The sequence below is a fragment of the Chrysemys picta genome, chromosome 10 (assembly GCF_011386835.1).
Source record: "Chrysemys picta bellii isolate R12L10 chromosome 10, ASM1138683v2, whole genome shotgun sequence".
Lineage (NCBI taxonomy): Eukaryota > Metazoa > Chordata > Testudines > Emydidae > Chrysemys > Chrysemys picta.
The window spans coordinates 67,706,469-67,731,116 of record NC_088800.1 but is presented as its reverse complement, the minus strand read 5'-3'; the positions used below and the strand labels follow the sequence as shown (position 1 = coordinate 67,731,116).

At 43.6% G+C, this 24,648-nt stretch overlaps 1 protein-coding gene across 2 annotated transcripts in view; it reads right to left on the bottom strand.

Annotated features, from left to right (window-relative positions):
• Positions 1-19,234, bottom strand: part of CPPED1 (calcineurin like phosphoesterase domain containing 1) — a 98,580-nt gene extending 79,346 nt beyond the window's left edge. The window contains exon 1 of one of the 2 annotated variants that reach the window (XM_065558899.1): positions 18,956-19,234. In XM_065558899.1, coding sequence (XP_065414971.1) covers positions 18,956-19,019 — 64 coding nt within the window. In that variant the 5' untranslated portion in view covers positions 19,020-19,234. The remainder of the gene's footprint in view (positions 1-18,955) is intronic. The other variant, XM_065558898.1, reaches the window with a different exon arrangement.
• Positions 19,235-24,648: the final 5,414 nt, after the last annotated feature.

Genomic DNA, 24,648 nt, shown 5'->3' with positions numbered 1-24,648 from the left:
ACACAATACTTTAATAGAGTAAGCACAAGCATAATATTTCCCTATAACAGATTAGAGCATTTTTGTTTATTGTAATTATGCAATGCTGACTTGTGGCTACAGGATGACTAGAGAAAAAGCATACCAACAACAAAGCAAAAGGTGCTTAAAACTTCAGGACTACAACATAGCTCAATAGCATGGAACATAAGAGATTCATTTTCAATTATTGCCTTTTTAATTAAATTAAAAACGCACACTACATTTTATGGTGTCAGAAGGAATCCACTTAAATTATTACTATGTTAAATGCTTTTTGCTCTTACCATACTAGAGAAAGCTTGAAAAATTAACTTGCTAGCTAGAGACACATCCCCTTTATAGGATGCAGGACAGCAACCCAGTAGGAATCGCAGCATTCTTTCCTCATTCCCAGCAGCTCTGGGCTGGCCCATCCCAGCTGAATTGCTTTTACAAGGCTTGGGCAGGAACCTTCCTAGGCTCGGACTGGTACCCTCTCTCCTCACTAGGTCCTAGAGCCTGGGCTTCTAGCCTGAGCCTGGAAGCTACATTACAAATAAACAGCCCTGCAGTCCGAGCCCCATAAGGCCAAGTCAGCTGGCACAGGCCAGACGCAGGAGTCTAACTGTGGTGTAGACATACCCATAAGGTCAATTGGCAGTGAGGTCCAGGCACATCACCTTCCTCCTTGACTTGAACTTTGGGCTGGTAGTTTTAATTCTCTGGCAAATTTTTCAAGCCTGCTCGCATACATTTTAGTTGTACTATTTAGACTTACAAAAGGCTCTCCCCACTCCCATAACACGGCATTATAGGGAGATCTCATATTACTATTACTGAACTGCTTTTCGGTCTCAAAGTGCTACAGAACATTTACTAATATACTATGAAATATTATAAATAATTTATTGTGTTTGTTTTTTATTTGCTAGCTTCGATCATTTACATTGGGCCTCAAAGTCATTAGTGAGAATTGGAAGGGTCAAATGGAAACCTTAATTTAGGATGTTCATAATGGCTCCTGACTGAAACCTAGAATACAAATATATGAGCCTGGAGGCAAACTAAAATGTGTACAGCTTCCCCCTCGCTCCACTTAAGACCAGAAACTTATGGAAGAAAGAATAGGATTTTTGTAGTTTCAGTTAATTTTTTGTACTTTTGTGCCTCAGATATCTCAGTAATGGGTATCGAAAAAAACCCTTAAATAATGTAGATAGCAAAGCAGGCTAAGAAAAAATTTCTCATTTCTTGTCCATAAATAGCTAAGACCATATTCTGCTAGAGATAAGAGAACGTGGGTGTCCCATCTTTTCTCTAAACTACAGTACAAACTTTTCAAAAGTATACTGTTGCTGCCCTGATTGTCTAAAGGCATTATCTTACATTCCAGGTGTTTGGTTTTGGACTACTGCAGCTGGGTTTTTCCCTTTTAAGCTCTTCTTTAAGGTATGTCTGACTCTCACTTTGAGCTAGTCTACACTAGAAACACTACCATGGCGCAGCTGCACCGAAGTTCGCCTGCCGACATAGCGCTGTACACACCGGCGTTTAGGTCAGTGTAACTTATTTACATCCCCGAGTGACATAAGTTGTACCAACATAACCTGTGGTGTAGCCACGCCCTTTGTCTTACCCCTTTTAGTTTTATCCTTGCTTTAATATCTACAATTAAAACATTCACTGGTAGCTGTCTGAAGTCCTGGAGCTTGTTTATTATATAAGTGGGTGGGTTTGTTTTTATTAAATTCATAATGAAAAACCCACAGTCTACCTATATAGTGCTTCAGAACAAGGAGAACGGTATTTCCACCAGAATTCTCTCTCACCAGGGTTACACAACATAATAGTTGGAATAGTGGCAACTGCAATAGTGGAATAAAAATATAAAAGGCCAGCGTAGAAACACACTCAGCGCCCCTGGAACTACAGATTCAAATGTTATCAAGGTGAGCTCAGAACTTCATCCTTCCAAGGTAGCTACATTGATTTCTAGGCAACCTACAGCAAAAGTCAGTTTTTTTCAGTTAAGCCCTTAAAAATCAAAAATAAATGTCAAAAAATAGGCTCCTAAACCCAACTAAATAAGTAGCCTGATTTGGGGATCCTTTAGTAGGAAACACTTTTTAAAAAAAATTGTTTAACATTGAAACTCAGCACACAGACTGGCAAAAGTAACTGCTATTCTTAACACACGCCATTCCACTTTCCTCTCCTTCAACAGCAAAAGCAAGAGATGTCAGGATCAGTTCTAAGTTATTAACTGCTGCCATTAGTGCCACATCTCTTTACCAAATGTAGGTTCCTACATTTCACTTAATTTAAAATGTAATTGTTAAATAAAACAATTTATAGTCAGCTAACATCATCTATCAATTCATATAGTCATCGTCTTCTTGTACATTAATAATACCTCTAAATCTCACATTTTACAGGCTGAAAACCTTTATCCATCAGTTTTTAAATCTGAAATGCAACCTTTAACATTTTCAAATTAGAAAACTCATTCAGACAGGTTTTTATTCAGAGAAGTGAAATGATCCATCAATCCATCTGTTTTCTATAGAATCCTTTTGGAACTGGCTGAATGACACAACATAATTTAGGTTTTATTTCATGTGTCTTGCATGGAAAATGAGAAATACGACTGTCATAAAAATCAGTTTATGTGCTGCATCGAAGACATTGTTTAGGCAGAGAAATCAACTTAGATTTTTTGAAGTGAAAAGCTATAAAGATGAGTTAAGGAAGCCTGCATCTCTAAGGGTTCTAACTCAGCAGACATGTTCTATGACTTAATAAGGAAAAGGAGGGTTTGAAAAAACTATTCAGTTTGGAGGAGTGGGAAGCTTTCCCAGGTCAGGCTGTCTGGTGCTGCTTGCTCCTGCTCAAAGTTTCTCCATTCTGCTACACAATGAAAACAGACCATATTCCTCTTAGTTTTCACTGCTGCTAGTGAGAACTCTGTAGGCAGCTGTGAAACTGATAAGAACCAAGTCAGTTTCACTGCTGCTCTGGAAAGCTCTGAGCAATACAGGAGGCAAGCACTACAGGAGAATACAAAAGTGGAGTCTCTAGGAAAAGTAGAGTATAAGGCACCCCATCAGAAATGCCCATACAGCAGCACAGAGGAACAAGGAGAAAGTATTTCTCTCTTCCAGAAGCTAGAGAAGGCTGAGGGCTTCAATTTTATCAGACACATACTAAACAGAGGTTTACACAAAAATGAACCACCTGAACAGGGTCAAAGAAAGAATCCCAGCACCCACCCCTTTTTCAACAACTTGAGCTACACAGTTGGCTCATCACCGGATTACTGTCCCTGACAACAAGAGCATCTACTTTTTTCATACTAATTGGTTACTGACTAGTAAATTTAGTCTTCTACCTTATAGGTGTATGAAAGTTCCCATGACTTAAATGTACATGTATTGGTGTGAGTGATATGGGGACAGAGAGACTATTGGGATACATTAGAAAAGAGAAGTTCAGTATACAGAGAGATTCTATGAGGAGAAGTGGCAGAAGAACTTATAATGGAGAAAGGGAAAGAGACATGGGAATGGAAGGATTGCGAATAAACAGAGGAAAGAGAAACTGAAACGATGTAGGAAAAGTTACACCATCACCTATTATAAGAGAAAAAAAGAAATTGAGTGAAGCCAGGAAGGGGAAGAAGATATATCAAAACTGAGAGTTGCAATAAGCAGGGATGGGCAAACAGTATTTGGTTAATATACTGTTAGATTAAATTAGTCAACAATGCCACGGAAATTAGTCAATAGCTATATTTTTGTAGTATTAGATCAGCTAGATAGTAAACAACAAAGAAGATCAATACATAATATATTCAACAGTTTTTTCTGCTATTTGGTCAGTCCAAGTAGTAAGTTCCTTTTTCAAAAAAAACAGGGCTTATTTACACAGAGCTCCACCAGTTTACTAATTCTTAATTAATACTTGGTGCAATTTTAAACCAATTTGGTTACACTAATGCAAAAGTACACTCATGTATTTTGGTTTAAACCAGCCTTATTATACTGTATCTTAAATTGATTAGGAATAGATTTAAAATAATCCAAGATAAACCACTCTTTACACACAGTTTGCACTAGTTTAGTGTAAACCTCTGCAAAACCCTGTGTGAAGAAAGAATATTCATAAATAAAATGTTCATGGACAACATAACAATTAGATACTGCACAACAGTTTTGTACTTCAAAACTGCAACAGGCAATGGCTTTTTTGAGAGTGTGCAGGTATCATTCTAGCTAGGTGTTTTAGTCCTCAGTGCTACTGGAGGTCAGGTACATTTTTCATACCCCGTTGGGTAGGTTATATAATCACAAACACGAGAGTTATTCAAAGGGAGAGCATCAAATGACTAGATATTCCACATTAGTGAGCATCCTTTCCATCTTAGTTGAAGTTGAAACATCATATAATTTAGCAGAGTCCAGAGAATTAAAAACTGGCTCACCATCTCCATGGTGGCTGTAATGCTATAGTCTCAAATAAGGCCAATGTCTGAAGAATGTACTGCAACATCACTAGTTCCTAATTCCCACACGTAGTCATGAGAAACAGATATAACAGCTTCTCCACAAACGTGTCAGGTGCGGCAAAAGGCGTAAAAGTTTTTAACTGAGTTTTAATCAATAAGGAGGAGGAAGATACACTTCTGTTTCCAGAAGCTAGATTATTCTTGGTGTTCCATGTTTTCAATTTTTACCAATTTTCACCAATAAATTACTAGTTTTTTTTTTTAATTAAAAGGGGTTCAGTTTTAACTGATTTACACCACTTTAAATCAATCCACTATTTTTTGGGGGTATTTATTTTTGTTAAACACTGATGCTTTATGTGATTGCTGTTTCCTGCAGCTCTGAGATTGAAACAGTTTCTCAGTGTAAAACACAGAACACACATGACGGAAGTCAGGGGGAAAAAAACAAAAACAAAAAAACCAATGTTAATATCGTAGTACGACTGGCTCACAAGGAGACACTGCCCGCCTATTTTTTTTGCATCTGTTTAGTGCGGCGCTGAATGTAATTAATTAATCCTCCATAGATAAAGAGAAGGTAAATGTGGGACAAAAATGCAAATTTGTGCCTGAATACCAACAAGAAAATCAGTACTTAAAATTTTTCAAGAAAAGTAAAGACCAGAGTGAAGAGGATGCATTGTGCTGCAGTTACCGCAGCATTGAGGTCAGTGCTCATGCTGACAGAATAAAGGAGCATGTCGAAAGCAAGCAACACAAGTAGCTTAAAGAAGAAAGTGAGCTTTGGGATAAGCACTCAATATCAGGAGCTTCACCAGGGTTTTAATGAAAGAGAGGACACAGCATAATTGTATCAATGAATTTGTGTGTGCTCTGTTTCACCACTGTTAATTGCAAAGGAGCCTATTGGTGACTTTGTGCAACAATACTGTCCACCAACAAAAACCCTTCCGAATGCAGACAACCTCACTCACAAATATCTGAAAGAAAATAACGATACTTGTATCTAAACTGATAGAATGAACTGATGGAAATGTGATGTCTAGTCTGATCTTTGACAAGTCTCCTGATGCCTTGGACCATCCAATTCTTGGCCTTTTGTTTTAGTTTTTTTTATTTCAAAGTGAATTATTTTGTGCTGATGTGACACAGTAGTAACTGACATGTTTGAGATGTACCAACTAACTTGGTACAATGTGGCCACAACTAACACAGATTTGACTTCCTCCATGGCTAAATTTGCACAGGAGATTAAACTCAATCAGAACCCAGAGTTTCTACACATTACCTGTCCTGCTCATCCTATTAACATTGTGCTGTCAACAGCTACTGCTACAGAAGAAATGAAAGATGTGAAATCTTGCATCATTAGGTTTGGGGCCATTTTCAAGCATGCGAACAAGTTGAAGGCTTTGTTTTACACAGTGCGAGACGAGTGCAGAGTTGACTGCTGATTATGTACCCCTGTTGTGCCACGTTGGCTGATGAGCTTGTACTTTTTGCTGACTATCATGTAAATAATGTGTGGACTGTGCTAATGCATCTCCTAGATCATCCTGAGTTTGTTGGTTCTAAAGCGGAAACACTGACGAGACTAGCAAATAACCAGAATGACCTCCAGATTCTGTGCACCAAGGTAATATTCATCGTTGAAAACTTGGAATCACTGTGTGACACACAGAAAACACTGGCGTTTTCTCCAGCTATTGCCAACACATTTGCAAATACAGATGTTTACTGGATCCTGACAACCAAAATCTCAGCTGCAAGAGAAACATACATCAAGAAAACCCAGCAGTTTCTGGAAATCCTTCTGACCCCAGAGCATGAGAAAACCAAAAAAGCATTCAAAACCTTCAACACAATGCTCAGCAAGAAATGGGAGATGACCATGACCTGTAATCTGAACTCTGAAGTGTTTGGTGCCAAAGATTCTTTTTGGAATGTCATTTAGGTATTTTACCCCTTTCTCAAGGTGAATTCTGCAGCAGACTATGACGTATGCCAGAGTGTTTCAATCATTTGCCACGGACGATGAAATTTCAAATCCGAAAGGGGGAATTAACTACTTTCATGAACTTGCCTAACTCTGACAATGCAAAACTGGATGTGCTGGCTTTTTGGAACAATCATCAAGACACACTTCCCAACTTCAGCGAAGTGGCATGGCGAGCTTTGAGTGTAGCCCTGGATCTATTGATTCAGAGAGCACCTTTTCAAAAATTGGACTACCTCCAAGAAAGCAAGAGGCTTAACATGAGTGAGAACACTTCGAAGAAAATTATGCGAGTGTACGCAAACCAGGTTTCTGGAAAAACTACGAGCTCTGAGAGAGACAAAACATACCTTTGTACATTTAAAAAAATGTTTCAGTTACACTGTAGTAAAATGTGCATATTACAAAAGTTTTTTTGTTTTTCTTTTTCCCCCCTCCCGATTTTGCTCTTTTAACCTGATTTCATTCCAGTTTTAATGTTTGGAAAATAAACACTGTAAATTTCCCAGATTTTTATTTTTTGTAAACAAATAAAAACTGAAAATGCAGAACACTAATTATTCTCTAAGCAACAGAAGTCTGAGGAACCACTAGAATTTCTTCACGTGCTGGGCGGGATATGCAGAGTGCCCTAAATTGTAAGGGTGTGCAATTTTGGTTTTACAGCTTTGAATGATCCTTTTATGGCATTGGTAATCTCTCTATAATGTATTTTTAAAAGATGCAAAATTCTGCAACAGCCGGTTCCCATTATTTCGACTGTTCAACCACCATTCTACGTACTTTTTAAACAGCTGTTGTTCCTTTGTTTCCCTAAAGTATTCCTGTATATACAGGTTTCAGAGTGGTAGCCATGTTAGTCTGTATCAGCAAAAAGAACGAGTAGGGACTGGAGCAAATGCGGTTGTATGTTAGAGCTTGGCTGTAGACAATGGATCGTGTGATGTGGTCTGGATGAAAGCTGGAGGCATGTAGGTAAGTATAGCGGCAGGGCCGGTGCAAGGAAATTTCGCCCTAGGCGAAACTTCCACCTTGTGCCCCCCCCCCCCGCCCTGCGGTAGCTCCCCACCCCTCCCCCCGAGCTGAGGCGCCCCCCCCCAGCAGCTCCCCACCCCAGCTCACCTCTGCTCTGCCTCCTCCCAGAGCACGCCGCTCCCGCTCTAATTCTCCTCCCCTCCCAGGCTTGCGGCGCCAAATAGCTGATTGGCGCCGCAAGCCTGGGAGGCGGGAGAAGTGGAGTGGTGAACGCACGCTTGGGGAGGGGGCATAGGAACACTGTAAAAAAAAAAATTGGGGGCACCGCTTTTTGGCGCCCCCAAATCTTGGCACCCTAGGCAACCGCCTAGTCTGCCTAATTGGTAGCACCAGCCCTGTATAGCGGTAAGTAGGTTTCTGGTATAGAGTGGTGTTTATGTGACCATCGAAGCCCTTGAGGAATTCCACCATGATTTCAACAATTTCCATCCCACCATCAACCTCAGCCTGGACCAGTCCACACAAGAGATCCACTTCCTGGACACTGCAGTGCTAATAAGCGATGGTCACATAAACACCACCCTATACCGGAAACCTACTGACCGTTACACTTACCTACATGCCTCCAGCTTTCATCCATTGTCTACAGCCAAGCTCTAACGTACAACCGCATTTGCTCCAATCCCTCAGACAGAGGCAAACACCTACAAGATCTCTATCAAGCCTTCTTAAAACTACAATACCCACCTGCTGAAGTGAAGAAACAGATTGACATAGCCAGAATACCCAGAAGTCACCTACTGCAGGACAGCCCAACAAAGAAAGTAACAGAACGCCACTAGCCGTCACCTTCAGCCCCCAACTAAAACATCTCCAGCACATCATCAAGGATCTACATCCTATCCTGAAGGACGATCCCTCACTCTCACAGACCTGGGGAGACAGGCCAGTCCCCGCTTACAGATAGCCCCCCAACCCGAAGCAAATACTCAACAGCAACTACACACCAAAAACACTAACCCAGGAACCTATCCTTGCAACAAAGCCCGTTGCCAACTCTGTCCACATATCTATTCAAGGGACACCATCATAGGACCTAATCACATCAGCCACACCACCCGGGGCTCATTCACCTGCACATCTACCAACGTGATATATGCCATCATGTGCCAGCAATGCCCCTCTGCCATGTACATTGGCCAAACTGGGCAGTCTCTATGCAAAAGAATAAATGGATACGAATCAGACATCAAGAATTAGAACATTAAAAAACCAGTTGGAGAACACTTCAACCTCCCTGGTCACTCAATTACAGACCTAAAAGTCGCAATTCTTCAACCAAAAAAAACTTCAAAAACAGACTCAAATGAGAAACTGCAGCAATGGAATTAATTTGCAAACTGGACACCATTAAATTAGGCTTGAATAAAGACTGGGAGTGGATGGGTCATTACACAAACTAAAAACTATTTCCACATGCTAATTTTTCCCCTACTGTTACTCACACCTGCTTGTCAACTGTTTGAAATGGGCCACCCTGATTATCACTACAAAAGTTTTTTTTCCTCCTGCTGATAATAGCCCACCTTAATTGATTAGTCTCCTTAGAGTTGGTATGGCAACCCCCATTTTTTCATGTTCTCTCTGTGTGTATTTTTATATATATATATATACACACACACATATATATATACATATACACACATATATATACATATACACACACACACATACACACACACACACAAAATATCTTACTATTATATTTTCCTCTGCATGTATCTGATGAAGTGGGCTTCATTTAAAGAAAGTGCCCAAATAAATTTGTTAGTCTCTAAGGTGCCACAAGTACTCCCCATTCTTTTTCCTGTATATACAGGATTTCTTCCCCAATGCTTTTAGTTTAGCCTTTCTAAACCCACCACCACTTGGCATCAAGAAGTAAAATAAAATGACTTTCTATTGTCATTGGATTACAAGTTTGAGTAACTTCTTTGAAAAGCTATTAACATCTCATCAATGACTAAACTATGGTGAATGTCTCACTACAAAGTGAGTTGTGTTTCCCATTACATACAAAGTCTTACTGTCAAATAACCTCTAGTCTTACTTTATGTTATCATAGTTTAAAGTTTTGCTGCCTAAATGAGTTACTGTGGAGGGACACTGCCCTCCTTCCCCACAAGGGGTCAAGGAAAAATCCCCTCAGCAACAGGCACCACACAGAGTTATCAAACGTGACTCAATGCTACACCCTCTGAAAACCTGGAATGAGGGGCATGCTAAGAGTGGATCTTGAGTCATGAGGGGACAGGGACATAGCACAGCGCTCTGGGGGATTCTGAGCTGTGGAATAGCCAGCTAACTGGCTGCTCCAATTTATGCTGTAGGTTGCACAAGGCCCCAAATGAGCTCAGAATCCTGAAAGCACAAAACGGCTTAAAGACATCTGCCTGGGTGGAGCTTTCTGGAATCTCAGCTGAGAAGTTTAGCTGGTCAACAAGGCTGAATTCTTGACTCCTTTTTCCAAGCTACAGAGGCGCTACATGCAGTGGTAAAAATTCACATTTCCTAGTTCAGGTTTCACTTTCTGAAGTTATGTGCATGGTTTCACATTTTAAAATTAAATTGATCTAGTGTCCTTATGACTCAATATCCAGTCAAATGATCCCTAAACAAACAACAGAGATAGCCTGTGCCACAGCTCTCCCTACAGTAACACAAATCTCTTACTCTGGAAGAATTCTATGCCCCACAAATGCATACAGGAACTAGAATTGTCAAGAACCAGTCCCTCTGGGGACAGGGATATAACATTCACTTTGCTCTAAGCCTCTACCAGCTGAGAAATTATTTATTTACAAGGTCACTCAAAAAAAACCTTGGTTTTCCCAATATGGTGGTGTGACACAACACTACTTAAGGAGTTATTAGACTAGTATATGAAATCACCACACAGGGAACATTTCTCCATACTGGTTCTAGCTTAATTTTTCATTTTCGGCTGAATGTATTGATCTTTGACTACAATTTGTTGTGAACATAACATCTCCTCTCCCTTCTACACCCCATTAAAGTTACACAATGGCAGCTTAGGGTTTTTTTAAAAGGGAAACACTACGCACAAATCAAAACAGTCCACCAGTGCCTCCAGTCCTGGTATGCGTACCAAACAACTGCCATAGAAGGCGGCCAGCTCCAGAATGTCATGTTGTTGTGCCCCTATTTCAGTAGCAGTTTCTGCTTCTTGTTCTACTCCAACCATGTCTACATGCACACACAGGAGATAGCATCCTTGGGACTTAATAATGAGAACTTAGAAGAGGGAACCAATACCATCTTGAACTTCTCAACGTAATCTCATTTCTTCTGTGACCTCTCAATGAATTAATCCTAACACACTAATAGCAACGCACAGCAGGAGGAAAGCTCACTAGAAGAAAGACTGATCTGGCACAAGGAAAGGCATTTCAGTGACCTGTGTGGGTCTTAAGCCTTTACTCATGGTCTTCAGAAAGGAGCTCTTGATGTCTTGGTGTGACTTTTTGAAATCTTCTCTGCCGTTCTTCGGTTCTCTCATATTTTCCCATGTTAGAGATGTGAATACACTTTTTATATAAGTTGGTCGTATTACACTTTATATAAGTTAGTGTCTAACTATTTGGCTTGAGACACCAACCATGGCATTTTCAGACACCATGACACTTCGTGAAATAAAGACAGTCCATATAAAATTCATTTTTCTTGACAACAATATCTACGTGGGCACTATGGCACTGAAATGCCAGGGGCATGAGCACAATATAAGAATTTAAACCAAACAGAACCAAGAAACAGCCATGCCGGTTAACAGACAAGTGTTCAAGGGATTTCAACTCACCACCCCACAACCCCACAAATTAACACTGAAATAACCTGTCTTGCGTGCTAACTATGGTTAAACAAGAACTGCAAAGCAAAAAAATATTTTTGGGTTGCCACTTACACTCATTTAAATAAAAATTACCCCAAGCTTGTCTTCTGTTTGTTTTTAAAACATGGAATGTCAAATATCGGGTTCCCAATTCCCTTCCTTTGTTGGTGGGTCCTGGCAAAATCTTGGAAGGTTTTAAGTGATATTACACTTGGTTGTAAGCTAAGCTATAGATCTCCCTCTGCGTGAAGTGGGAGAGAGGATGCTGACTCAGAGGGAGAGAGGTGAGACCCTAATATTTTTAAAGAAACAAACAAGATAATCTTCATACATCAGAAAGAAGGTAAAGGGGCAAAACTTTTCCCTCCTGCTTTGCAGTTCTCCTCCAAGGAAATGTATTTTCACTCTTATCAGCCCAGAGCCAGCTTGTTTTTCAAAAATAAAGTGCTTCTACTAAATCAGTGGTCACCAACCGGTCGATCATGATTGACTGGTCAATCCTAGAGGATCTCCCAGTTGATCGCAATCTCCCATGGTGTAGTGGGGCTGCCATTAAGACAGCCTGCCCCGGCCCCATCTGCTCCCAGAAGTGGCCAGTGCAGCTTCGCGGCCAGGGGTCTCCTTCCACGCATTGCTCCTGCCTGCAAGCACCACCCCCGCAGTTCCCATTGGCTGAGACCAGGGAACTGTGGCCAATGGGAGCTGCAGGGGCAGTGCTTGCAGAGAGCACCAGCGCACGGAGCCATGTGCCCCTGGGCTCCTCCCCAGGGGCCACAGGAGCATGTTGGCCTCCGGCATGGGGCCGGAGTAGGTAGGAAGCCTGCCTTAGTGGCAGCCATGCTGCACCAACTGGGAGTGGCTGGAGGTAAGTGCTGCCCGGCGGGAGGCCGCACCCCAACCCTCAGCCCGCTCCCAGAGCCAGCACCCCATATCCTGTCCTGCACCACCTTCCAGAGCCAGCAACCCATACCCCCTCCTGCACCCCAACCCACTGCCCCAGGCTCAGCCCAGAGCCCCCTCCCACACTGTGAACCCCTTGGACCTAGCCATGAGCCCTCACCTCCTCCCAAACCCCTACTCCAGCCTGGTGAAAGTGAGTGAGAGCAAGCGAAAGAGAGGGGGTGGGGATGGAGTGAGGGGGCCGGGGCTTTGGGGAAGAGGCGGGGCCTTGGGGAAGGGGCAGTAGAGCCTCAGTTGCCCTTAAATTCAAAAAGTGATCTTGGGCGTAAAAAGGTTGGAGAACACTGTAGTAAATAATTTATAATTTCCAGTTCAATACTCAAAAATACTCACTAATTGTGCCTTTAAAAAATGCTGCCATTATTGCTTCTATGAGCCGGTACAAAGACTGATTTCATCTATCAGGCAAACCACCAGAAGACAGAGGGTTATTTAATAAAGTCTTGCCTTAGCAACCACCATAGAATGTATATAAGAGGCTTTTGCTTCTTGTCCAAGGTAAACTGTTCCATGACCTTCTGCTGAAAAAAGTTTCTTATATATATTTACAATATGCATTAGCAAAATACAAAGATTTAAATGATACTTAGACAATAAGTGTATGTGAGTGGCATCTGTTAACCTGATTAAGAAAAATAGGTTTGTGTGCACTGAGTACTGTGAAAGGCTGACCTCTTGCCACTGGATTTTCCATTCCTTTTCATCTTCACCCCCAAATGTTAACATTTAATCCCATTATATAAAACATGGACTTTTTAGAGAAGTTTTTTAAAAGGCTTGGACGGGAGTGGAATATGTTATGGCAACGTGAAATCATGGTGCATTAGTCAAAACCTGCCATAAATTTGCCTAATTGTTGTGAAAATCTGAGCTGGCCCGGAGAAGTGTGTATTTCCCTAGATGAGACATACAAATTTATTTTTATACAGCATCCATCATCCAAAGCATCACAAAACTTGCTAACAAGGTGGAAATAGTGGCTGGGACTCTAACAACTGTGATATTCCTATCTCATCTTTGGGAAGAGATAGGAAAAACAAGCTAGTTCTTAAATCATCTTTAAATAAGTTAGGGTGGTCTTAATGCTGTTAAAATTAAGTAAGGGGAGGGGAGGGATAGCTCATTGGTTTGAGCATTGGTCTGCTAAACCCAGGGTTGTGAGTTCAATCCTTGAGGGGGCCACTTAGGGATCTGAGGCAAAAATCAGTACTTGGTCCTGCTGGTGAAGGCAGGGGGCTGGACCCAATGACCTTTCAAGATCCCTTCCAGTTCTAGGAGATAGGATATCTCCATTAATTTAATTTATTTTTTATTTTAAGTGTTTCTTATTTAACTAGCAATTATAAAATAGTGTATTCTAAACGTAAAATAAGTTGAGGAATTTTTAAAGCCTCATTTAAAAAAATATATAGAAGGCTTTTCTCAAATGATTATCCACAATATATAGATTTTATTACAGAAGCATAACGTGCATCTGGCAGAACTTTCCACAAAAGTCACTTGCAACAAAGAGTTCCAAGGTAGTAACAAAAAAATTCCTTTCCCTTAACATACTTCTTTCTACTCCACAAACTAGTGGCTGCTTGCCAGTACTGCCACTTGTACAATCACTTTTCTCTATTTTGCCTGCTTCCTATACAGTTGAAAACTATCTTGCCTATTCCTCCAAATCCTTTGCGCTTAGAAGTTCGCTGTGCTTCTACGGAGCCATGGCTAGAGCTCTACCAAATTCACAGCCATGAAAAACACGTCAGAGTATGAAATCTGGTCTCCCTTTGTGAAATTTGGTCTTGTGTGCTTTTACCCTATACTATACAGATTTCATGGGGGAGACAACATTTCTCAAACTGGTGGTCCTGATCCAAAAGGGAGTTGCCGGGGGTGGGAAGAAACGCAAAGTTATTTTAGGGGGGTTGCATATTGCCACCCTTACTTCAGCCACCCAGCTCTGAAGGCAGCACAGAAGAGAAGCGGCTGTTGGCTAAACACTCAGCTCTGAAGGCAGCGCTCCACAAGCCACAGCACAGAAGTAAGGGTGGCAATACCGTACCATGTCACCCTTACTTCTGTGCTGCTGCCTTCAGAGCTGGGCGGCCAGAGAGTGGCAGCTGCTGACTGAAGGCTGACTGAAGCTTTGCAGGCAGCAGTGCAGAAGTAAAGGTGACAATACCATTATGACACTGCACCCCACTCTTCATAGTGATATTATTATGATATAGTTGTAGCATAATTATGATGCATTTTATGCAAGGTAAGTCTCTGAGGGGTCATTGGGAAATTTAAAATGTGTTGAATAGGATTATCCTATTTGTATACATGTATCATTTTTGTATCTGAACTTATAAATATTGACTGTCTCTGTATTTCAAATGTAGTTACACCTAGGTAATGCCCACTAGACAAGATGCTTTCAGTCTAGATAGCTGGTTGGGAAGGGCCTATTCAGGGCAATGAGTCATTAGGGAGAACAATAGGCCTTAGGAGAAGCTTATCTTCCACCTGGTAAGCCTTCCTGAGAAGGCTACCAACAGCCTGAGTGATGGCTGGTATGACTCTACGAGGACATGTGACCAGGCCACATGATGCTGGGCTCCATCTTGAGATGTCAGTATTTTTCCACAAACTGGTCTGGGAACCAAGTTTTGGAACAAAGGGTTCCTGCCATTCGTAAGAGTTATATAAGGCAGGCAGTGACATCATCACCTGTGGTTTTTCATTCCCCACACAAGACGACTCCTGAAAACACCTGAGGAACAAAGACTGAACTGGAGGGAATGCTGGACCCAGGCTACAGGGATTTCTAGCCTGTGTGTAAAGACCTGAGAAGCCCAAGCTGTAAAGCTAATGCAGCTTGTGCTTTAAGAATCTGCTGCCTGTTTGTATCCTCTCTTAGGGTGAGAATCTGTTAATTTGTATCCAATCTATCAAGTATATTAAGCTTAGTTTGCATTTTTTTTTATTTGCTAGGTAATCTGCCTTAATCTGTTTGCTATCACTTAATCTATCTTTTGTAGTTAATAAACTTGTTTTTGTTTTAATCTAAACCAATGAGCTTTGACTAGAGTGGTTGGGGAAAATCTCTCCTTGGTTATAAGTGTGCATTGTTCTCTTCACATTGAGGAAGAGGCAGACCGGGTATTAAACCCATATACTGGCCAGATTTGACGAGGGCAGGACAGTACTGCTCTGAGGTCCCAGTCTGGGAAGCTGGTGGTTAGAGAGCCTATGTGTAACTGCAGCTGGGTATAGGGTTACCATTCGTCCGGATTCCCCCGGACATGTCCGGATTTTTGAACTAAAAATAGCGTCCGGGGGGAATTTGTTAATGTCCGGACTTCCCTCCCCCCCTGCAGAGCACGCAAGACTAACAGGGCAGCCGGATGGTGCCACTTACATGGGGCTCCGACAGCGAGAGAGAGTCCCTCCTCCCCCTGCAGCATAGCTCACTCCCTCCCTGCATTCACCTCCGGCAGTCTGAAGCTCCTCCCCCACTGCTGCCCAGCGTGCTGGGAGAACGGCTCAGACAGTTCCTGAGCAAGCTCACAGAGAGACCTTAGGCGAACCGAAGGCCAACGACAAGGGAGCCAGGGGGTCGGAGAAGGGGCAGGGAGGTTCTGGAGGGGGCAGTCAAGAAACGGGGGGGGGGGGCGGGAGTTCGGGGGGGGGGGCTTTCTGGGAGGTGTGTGGATAAGGTTTTGGGCAGTCAGGGTACGGGTAGGGGGTAGGGTCCTGGGGGGCAGTTAGGGAGGGGGGGGTCTTAGGAAGGGGCAGTTAGGGGATAAGGAACAGGGAGGCTTAGGTAGGGGGTGGGGTTCTAGAGGGCAGTTAGGAGCAGGGGTCCCAGGAGAGGGCAGTCAGGGGACAAGGAGCGGGGGGGGAGGGTTGGGGGTTCTGAGGCAGGCGGGAAGTGGGTGGGGCATGGGCGGGGCTAGGGCAGGACAGGGGCGGGGCTAGGGCGGGGCTCCTCCCGTCCTCTTTTTTGCTTGCTGAAATATGGTAACCCTAGCTGGGTATGCCCCTACATGTATGAATGCTGGTGAAAGTGCAAGTTGGAAAGTTTTGCAGCTTGTCACAGCAGTAGTGTGAGTGGGAGCCCAGACTGGTTGGTCAGGGGGCTCAGTGGTACACCAGTTCCAGGTGGCACCCCAGGGGGAACCCATGACAACCATACCATGCCATCAACTTCTGTGCTGCTGCTGGTGGTAGCTCTGCCTTCAGAGCTGGGCTCCCTGCCAGGAGCCACTGCTCTCCAGCTGGGAAGGCAGTGGCGCCACCAGCAGCAGCGCAGAAGTAAGGGTAGCAGTACCGCGACCCCCCCACTGTATTGGGCAAACCAAGCATTTTAAAATGTGTGATTTCTTTGGCAAAATTAGTTATCTAAACTGCAGAGGGCCAAGCAGCTTAACTGAAACACTATAATTGTTCTAGACAATGAGGAATTTTTTTTTTTTTTTTTACAGAAGCCTAAAGTCAATACGGATCCATTTACAACTAGCAGTGTGAAAGCTGAGTACACAAATTCTGGGATAGAATGCAGGAGGGATTAACAAAAGAAACAATAAGAAAAGGAAATGAGGCCCATGTGTAGTGTTTTCATGTTTTTTGAAAAAAATATTATGCCAGAATAACATTACAAGTGAGAGGCATCTCAAAGTAGTTGAGAGATTCGTGAACACAATGATGTCTGTGGAACAGATTAACAACAAAGACATTTGGGAACCCCAGCCCAAAATGTGAACAAATATTTTTCATTTTCAGATGGAAGAATCTTGGGCCTATGAAGCCTGGGATCTGCATTTTCCAGCACTTTATTTATAATTTAAACATTTCTTCCGTTGAACTTTAGCCTTTTTCAAAAGAACAGACTAAATCTAGAACAAGGAAACATCTCAGCTAGAGGTGGCAGATAAACACTGAACACAAGTTTGTAAGTCCAAACCAATACTGGTTTGCAGAAAGATGATTTTATTGGAGGTATTTGAAGAATACCAAGTTACCAGATGATATGAGGCAAAAAGAAAACACTTGTAAAGAATGCGGTTTGGGACAATTTTGTTTGTTGCTCTTCTCATACAACCATATTTCATTAAGTTTTTGGATCTAGTTTTGTTCAGCAATGTTTTCGCTGTTACTGGATATTCCTTCCTTGAGATTTCACTATACAACTGATGTAACCAGGGGGCTGGTCTATTACCTGTTCCAAGAATGCTAAGTGCTTTGTTCCAAACCACCAAGCCCATCAGTAACTAATAGGTTGCCAGAATGAGTGAACATGTATTTCACAGGCTCAAAATTGGTGATTTTGTTTTTTAAATTTGGCAGTAAGACCAAATATTTCCAATGAACACCAAGAAGGCAAGAAAATATGACCAAGTTGCCTGGTGCTTTGTGCCCTTAGCCCTCTAGCCACCTCAGCAAACCAATTCAAGGACAAATACAGAGATAAAATCTACACCTTTTCTACATCTGACTTTCAAGATATATTAAATCAATCTTTGTTAACCTAGCCATAAACTACCTGGGACTATGTGTAATTATGAAAGGTGACATAATGGTAACCTTAACCTCATACATCAAGACATAAACGGATCATCACCCAGACCACTTACAAAGAATTAAGCGTTACTAGGAGGTGGTATGAATGGGCCAGGGGCAGTCAATAGTCTCACACATTTTAAAATGCTTGGTTTGCCCAATACAGTGGGGGGGTCGCGGTACTGCTACCCTTACTTCTGCGCTGCTGCTGGTGGCGCCACTGCCTTCCCAGCTGGAGAGCAGTGGCTCCTGGCAGGGAGCCCAGCTCTGAAGGCAGAGCTACCACCAGCAGCAGCACAGAAGTTGATGGCATGGTATGGTTGTCATGGGTTCCCCCTGGGGTGCCACCTGGAACTGGTGTACCACTGAGCCCCCTGACCAACCAGTCTGGGCTCCCACTCACACTACTGCTATGACAAGCTGCATGAACTTCATGAACTACCGAGGGAGGCAGCCTACTCGACTTAGTGGCCAACTCTATGTCATATTTGGTATTTGATATTATGGATTGATGTTTGTGTCTAATAGAGTTAATCGCCCGGGGTGAGGGGCACTGCAGTAAGTGGAGCAGGGCAATGGGAACCGGAGTCATCTTATCGCTGGTAGTTCACAGGCGCAGGACACCTCAGACCGCGGAGTCCCGGCGAGGACGGGCGGGAGTGTACGTGGAGCGCCCTCCTCCTGCGCTGGGGCGGGGGGGGCTACCAGTGACCCCCTCCACCGCGGCTTGGGAAGACAGTGACCCTTCCACCAGGCCCCACAGCAACGGCGCGACCGGAGCCCCGCGGTTCCACAGTCCTTACTAGAGTCGTGACCCTCCGCCACTCGGCGGCCCCGTTTCCTAGTGGTCAGCCGCACCCCGCAGCCAACGCACCTGCACGCTCTGCTAGACCCTCACCCCCGCCTCGCGCACACCGCCAGACGGGGTCTGCGCATCCGTCCCCCCAAAGCCTGGTAGCGCCCCGGTGACACGAGCCCGGCGGAAACCCGCGCCCCCCGCACAAACGTTCCGCCGGGCGCCGAGCTCCAGCCGCCTCCCTTCCCCGTGCTGGGCCAGGCGGCCGCGTACCTTCGCGAAAGGCGCTCAGCGTCCTGCCCCGGGCTCTCAGGAACACGTCCCGCTCCTCGGCCATAGCGTCCGCCTAACTGCAGCCGCGCCCCGAAACGCCAGGTGGCTGCTCCGCTTCGGGATAGGGAAACCCGGAGCCAGCGCTGGGGCCGGGCCGACTGGGAGGGGAGGTGCCGCCTCCGCACGAGGGGCGGGGCCCGAGGGGTCAGCCGGGGGAAGCAAAGGGGAGACAGCGGGACGAGCCCTACCTGGCTCCTGGCCAGGAGGGCAAAGGGAGGAATCCAGCCCCGGGGGGGGGCGAGGCAGCATTACTGGGGCGGGCAGTTTTGCACTTCGCTCAGGCGTTCTCAGCACCATGTCACGGCACAGAGTGAAAACACCTGCGCCCTGAGCGGACATCGCCGCTGCAAACTTTTGCGCGGAGGCAGCCGGAGCGCTGGCCTGCGGTGCGCGTGCCCAGCTCGATGGCTCTTGTGTGAAAGCCAGAGCGTGGGCCCGTGAGACAGGAACTGAATCTACCCCCAATATAGTCTGTCTTTTTAATTAAAATATAAGGGCATCTGGGAGTTTCTGGGGCTCAACTGTCTCCTTATTTGTAAAACACAGGGACTCTGTTTCTCCCTAAAAGCACTGGCAGGCAAAGTAACAACACTTGCCTCAGGCTCATGCTGTCTTTAAAGACTGGTTTTCAGTTCAGTTCACGGTTCCCTTTCCTCCTAACATTTTTTTTATTCGAGATGCTCTACGGCTCTACAAAGGATTTGTTTGGTTTTAAAAACAAAAAGAATTTAAAGACACAACCTCTCTCTCTGACCCCCATGTTCACCTTCTGCTCTTCCTGACCCCTTTCCAGGATCAGAGTCCTCTGATAAGTTGTGCTTGTAATGGCTCCATTGTGCTTTCCTGGAGGCCTTAGGAATTGTACAGCACAGTGGACAGCAGCCCCAGCCGGCAATGCCACATTTTTCTTTGAACGCAGCAGCAGATTAAGTAGTCACACAAAGACTGGGAGAGAGAAGTTCTTTTTGTATGTGCTGTGTCCAAACTGGTGGTAGGTAGTGTATAAACACCCATTAAGACATTCCCTGCCCTGAAGAGCTTTAGAACCTAAATAGACAAGACAGACAAAAGCTGGGAAGGGAAACAAAGGTACAGAAAGGGGAAGTGACTTGTTCAAGGTCATCTAGCAGGATGGCAGTAAAGACGGGAATAGAATCCAGGTCTGCTAAGACTTGGTCCAGTGCTATATACAGTAGACGACACTACAGCAGTGGCTCTCAACTTTTCCAGAGTACTGTACCCCTTTCAGGAGTCTGATTTGTCTTGCGTACCTGCCTCCCCAAGTTTCACCTCACTTAAAAACAACTTGCTTATAACATCAGACAAATACAAAAGTGTCACAGCACACTTACTGAAAAATTGCTTTTTCATTTTTACCATACAATTATAAAATCCTCTGGAATATAAATATTGTACTTACATTTCAGTGTAACAAGTCAACGGCTGCATGAAATTTTAGTTTGTACTGACTTCCCTGGTGCTTTTTATGTAACCAGTTGTAAAACTAGACAAATATCTAGATAAATTGGAAGTACCCCCTGGAAGACCTCTGCATATCCCCAAGGGTACATGTACCGCAGGTTGAAAACCCCTGCTCTACAGTATGAATTCTTAACCATTAGAAAGTTGTGGAAAATTCAGTTTCTAATCTTTCCAATATCAATTGTTGCAATTTAAGGTATAATTCTATGCACTCCTGAGAGATTTAAATAAAGCACTATTACAACAAGTAATTAATTTTTAAATTCACCATCTTCTGATGAACAGTAGTTCAAAAATGTATTGAAAGAAAGAGCTACTTGCCTACTCTTAGTGAAGGAAGAAATCATATTGCAAGTATGGAGGAATACTAAAGGTGAAACGAGCAGGGCGGTCTAGACCAAGGAATTAAAGTTACAAAACAGACAGATGCACATTTGAAGCTAAACCCATTCTAATCTTATACATAGTCATTCTAGTCTATGTGCCATCTGGAATTCAGAGAATCCAGTGAATGCTGGGGGTGTAAACAACACACATAGGATTATCAACATCTGTTTCTGATGTGTCCTGATATATATACACACACAAGTCCTTGAGGGAAGAGTTAGACAAAATAAGGGAAATAAAACTTGATATACAAAGGACCACATCTTTGTGTTTGTTAAGGGACAATATGGATTTAGAAGGATTAGCTAAATAAGGAATATAATGAATAAAATCTGATTTTAACACTATACTATTCAAAACACCATAAACTTGCAACAACCCTACAATAAGAGAATGGATTACAGCCCTAACAGTTATAACTAGAGGCCTACTTAGATCACCATTTCACAGAAATGTGAAATATGGGATCAACAACAAAATTAGCCTTCAAAATAAAAATATGTATTAATCATAAAATATGCTGCAAAACTTGTGATTGCCACAATGCAAAAACAGTTGTCTATAATCATGCAATATCATTCCAATCATCATAGTGGATAGTTGCATAACATAGACTAAAGTGAGCAGTCACTACAGTAGATGATTGAAAGTGTGTCAACATTTATGATAAGTGAGCAGAAACAGGTTGAGTGAAAGGATTGTTGTATATAAAGATGGCTGACAAATTAAAAAAAGCAAAGAACATTTCAGCTTTGGTTAGTGTGAAGCAGTACCCATGGAGAACCTTATATGTAGTAAGGTTCAAGTGGTAAATTGTTTTGTTCATCTTGCAGTGACTCTGGATTTGTTCAGAAAAAATGTAATTGGTTGCCATTTTGAGTCTGAATTGCATATTAAACAAAAAGCACGTACAGAGGCTATATGTCAGAACAAAAAACAAGCGAAAGTGTCCATGATGTTTACAAGAATGATTGAAAGTAGTCTGGAAAAAAAAAAAAAAGCACTACAATGGAGCTAGTGGAGGCTTTCAAGGCTGCTAACGTACCTTTAGAAAAAAAATGAATCCAAAACTAAGGGACTACTTCAGAAAGCATGTAACAAATGCTGGCAGTTTTGAGTGTGCAAACAAATGTCACCAATATTATCTAACCAAAGTAATTGTGAAGCACCTTCAGTTTACAAAATCTGTGCTGGCAGAATAAGATTCCATTTCAATTGTTCCTGACGAAGCAACAGATGCATAGGATAAGTACATACTCCACATTTTATTCATCCTGCAGCTGGAAAGACAACTATGCTGTTTTCCTAACAGAGCCTGTTCAGCTCAAGTCAGTAAATTTTTCAGCTGTATCACAAGCTGTAGTAAAGGCTAGTGTAAACTAAGAGTTAGATTTCAACAAGGTCTCAGCATTTCTCTGACAACATGATGTACATGTGCAAAGCTCTCTCTGGTGTACTACAAGGAATAAAGCCCAATGCAATTCATGTTACCTGTAATGCACACATTCTTTCAATGGCCAGTGATATCTGGCATACACATTTTCCTGTTGTGGGTATACTAGTTTCTTCTTTTAAAAAGAATATTCAAGCATTGTCCAAGCTGTAAACTACAACTTAAGGAGTCCATGGGGCTAACCAAAGTGGTAACCAAGCAGTGTCACTTCCACATGAACCAGTGATTACAAGGTGGAATTCATGGTTCAATGCAGTTGCTTAGGCTACATCTACACTATGGGGGGGGGTCGATTTAAGATACGTAAATTCAGCTACGCGAATAGCGTAGCTGAATTCGATGGATCGCAGCCAACTTACCCTGCTGTGAGGACGGTGGCAAAATCGACCTCTGTGGCTTCCCGTCGACGGCGCTTACTCCCACCTCCGCTGGTGGAGTAAGAGCGTCGATTCGGGGATCGATTGTCGCGTCCCAACGGGACGCGATAAATCGATCCCCGAGAGATCGATTTCTACCCGCCGATTCAGGCGGGTAGTGTAGACCCAGCCTTACTGTAACGGAACCTTGCGCTGCTCGTGCCAAAAATAAGCCGGACACCGCTTAGAGTGCAAGCACCAGTGCCCTTTTAGTCACAGAGTCACTTCCCACCACCATCTATATACAGTCTGTTCAACCCAGCACCGGGAGTGGGGACAGGCAGCTAGATTCCTCAGCCAGCAGGGCTCTACAGCCACAGGCTCCCCCCTTTCCTCTTCCCCCTTTGGCTTCTTTTCTGCCAGATTTATATAGCCCTTTTGCTAATAAGGCCCACAGGTATTTCTCCTCAAGACCCTAGGTGAGCCACACCCAGTCAGCGCCAATTAATTCCTCTTAATTGGAGCTGGACTAACAGGGGCCTGGCTCAGGCCGTCCTGGCTAGCACCCTGTTATCATAGAATCATAGAATATCAGGGTTGGAAGAGACCTCAGGAGGTCATCTTGTCCAACCCCCTGCTCAAAGCAGGACCAATTCCCAACTAAATCATCCCAGCCAGGGCTTTGTCAAGCCTGACCTTAAAAACCTCTAAGGAAGGAGATTCCACCACCTCCCTAGGTAACCCATTCCAGTGCTTCACCACCTTCCTAGTGAAAAAGTTTTTCCTAATATCCAACCTAAACCTCCCCAACTGCAACTTGAGATCAGGTACCAATGAGAACAGTCTAGATCCATCCTCCTTGGAACCTCCTTTCAGGTAGTTGAAAGCAGCTATCAAATCCCCCCTCATTCTTCTCTTCTGCAGACTAAACAATCCCAGTTCCCTCAGCCTCTCCTCATAAGTCATGTGCTCCATCCCCTAATAATTTTTGGTGCCCTCCGCTGGACTCTTTCCAATTTTTCCACATCCTTCTTGTAGTGTGGGGCCCAAAACTGGACACAGTACTCCAGATGAGGCCACACCAATGTCGAATAGAGGGGAATGTTCACGTCCCTTGATCTGCTGGCAATGTCCCTACTTATACAGCCCAAAACGCCGTTAGCCTTCTTGGCAACAAGGGCATACCGTTGACTCAAATCCAGCTTCTCGTCCACTGTAACCCCTGGGTCCTTTTCTGCAGAACTGCTTCCTAGCCATTCAGTCCCTAGTCTGTAAGAGTGCATGGGATTCTTCCATCCTAAGTGCAGGACTCTGCACTTGTCCTTGTTGAACCTCATCAGATTTCTTTTGGCCCAATCCTCTAATTTGTCTAGGTCCCTCTGTATCCTATCCCTACCCTCCAGCATATCTACCACTCCTCCCAGTTTAGGGTCATCTGCAAACTTGCTGAGACTGCAGTCCACGCCATCCTCCAGATCATTAATTAAGATATTGAACAAAACTGGCCCCAGGACCGACCCCTGGGGCACTCCACTTGAAACCGGCTGCCAACTACACATGGAGCCATTGATCACTACCCGTTGAGCCCGACGATCTAGCCTGCTTTCTATCCACCTTATAGTCCATTCATCCAGCCCATACTTCCTTAACTTGCTGGCAAGAATACTGTGGGAGACCGTATCAAAAGCTTTGCTAAAGTCAAGGAATAACACATCCACTGCTTTCCTCTCATCCACAGCGTCTGTTATCTCCTCATAGAAGGCAATTAGGTTAGTCAGGCATGACTTGCCCTTGGTGATTCCATGCTGACTGTTCCTGATCACTTTCCTCTCCTCTAAGTGCTTCAGAATTGATTCCTTGAGGACCTGCTCCATGATTTTTCCAGGGACTGAGGTGAGGCTGACTGGCCTGTAGTTTCCCTTTTTTAAAGATGGGCACTACATTAGCCTTTTTCC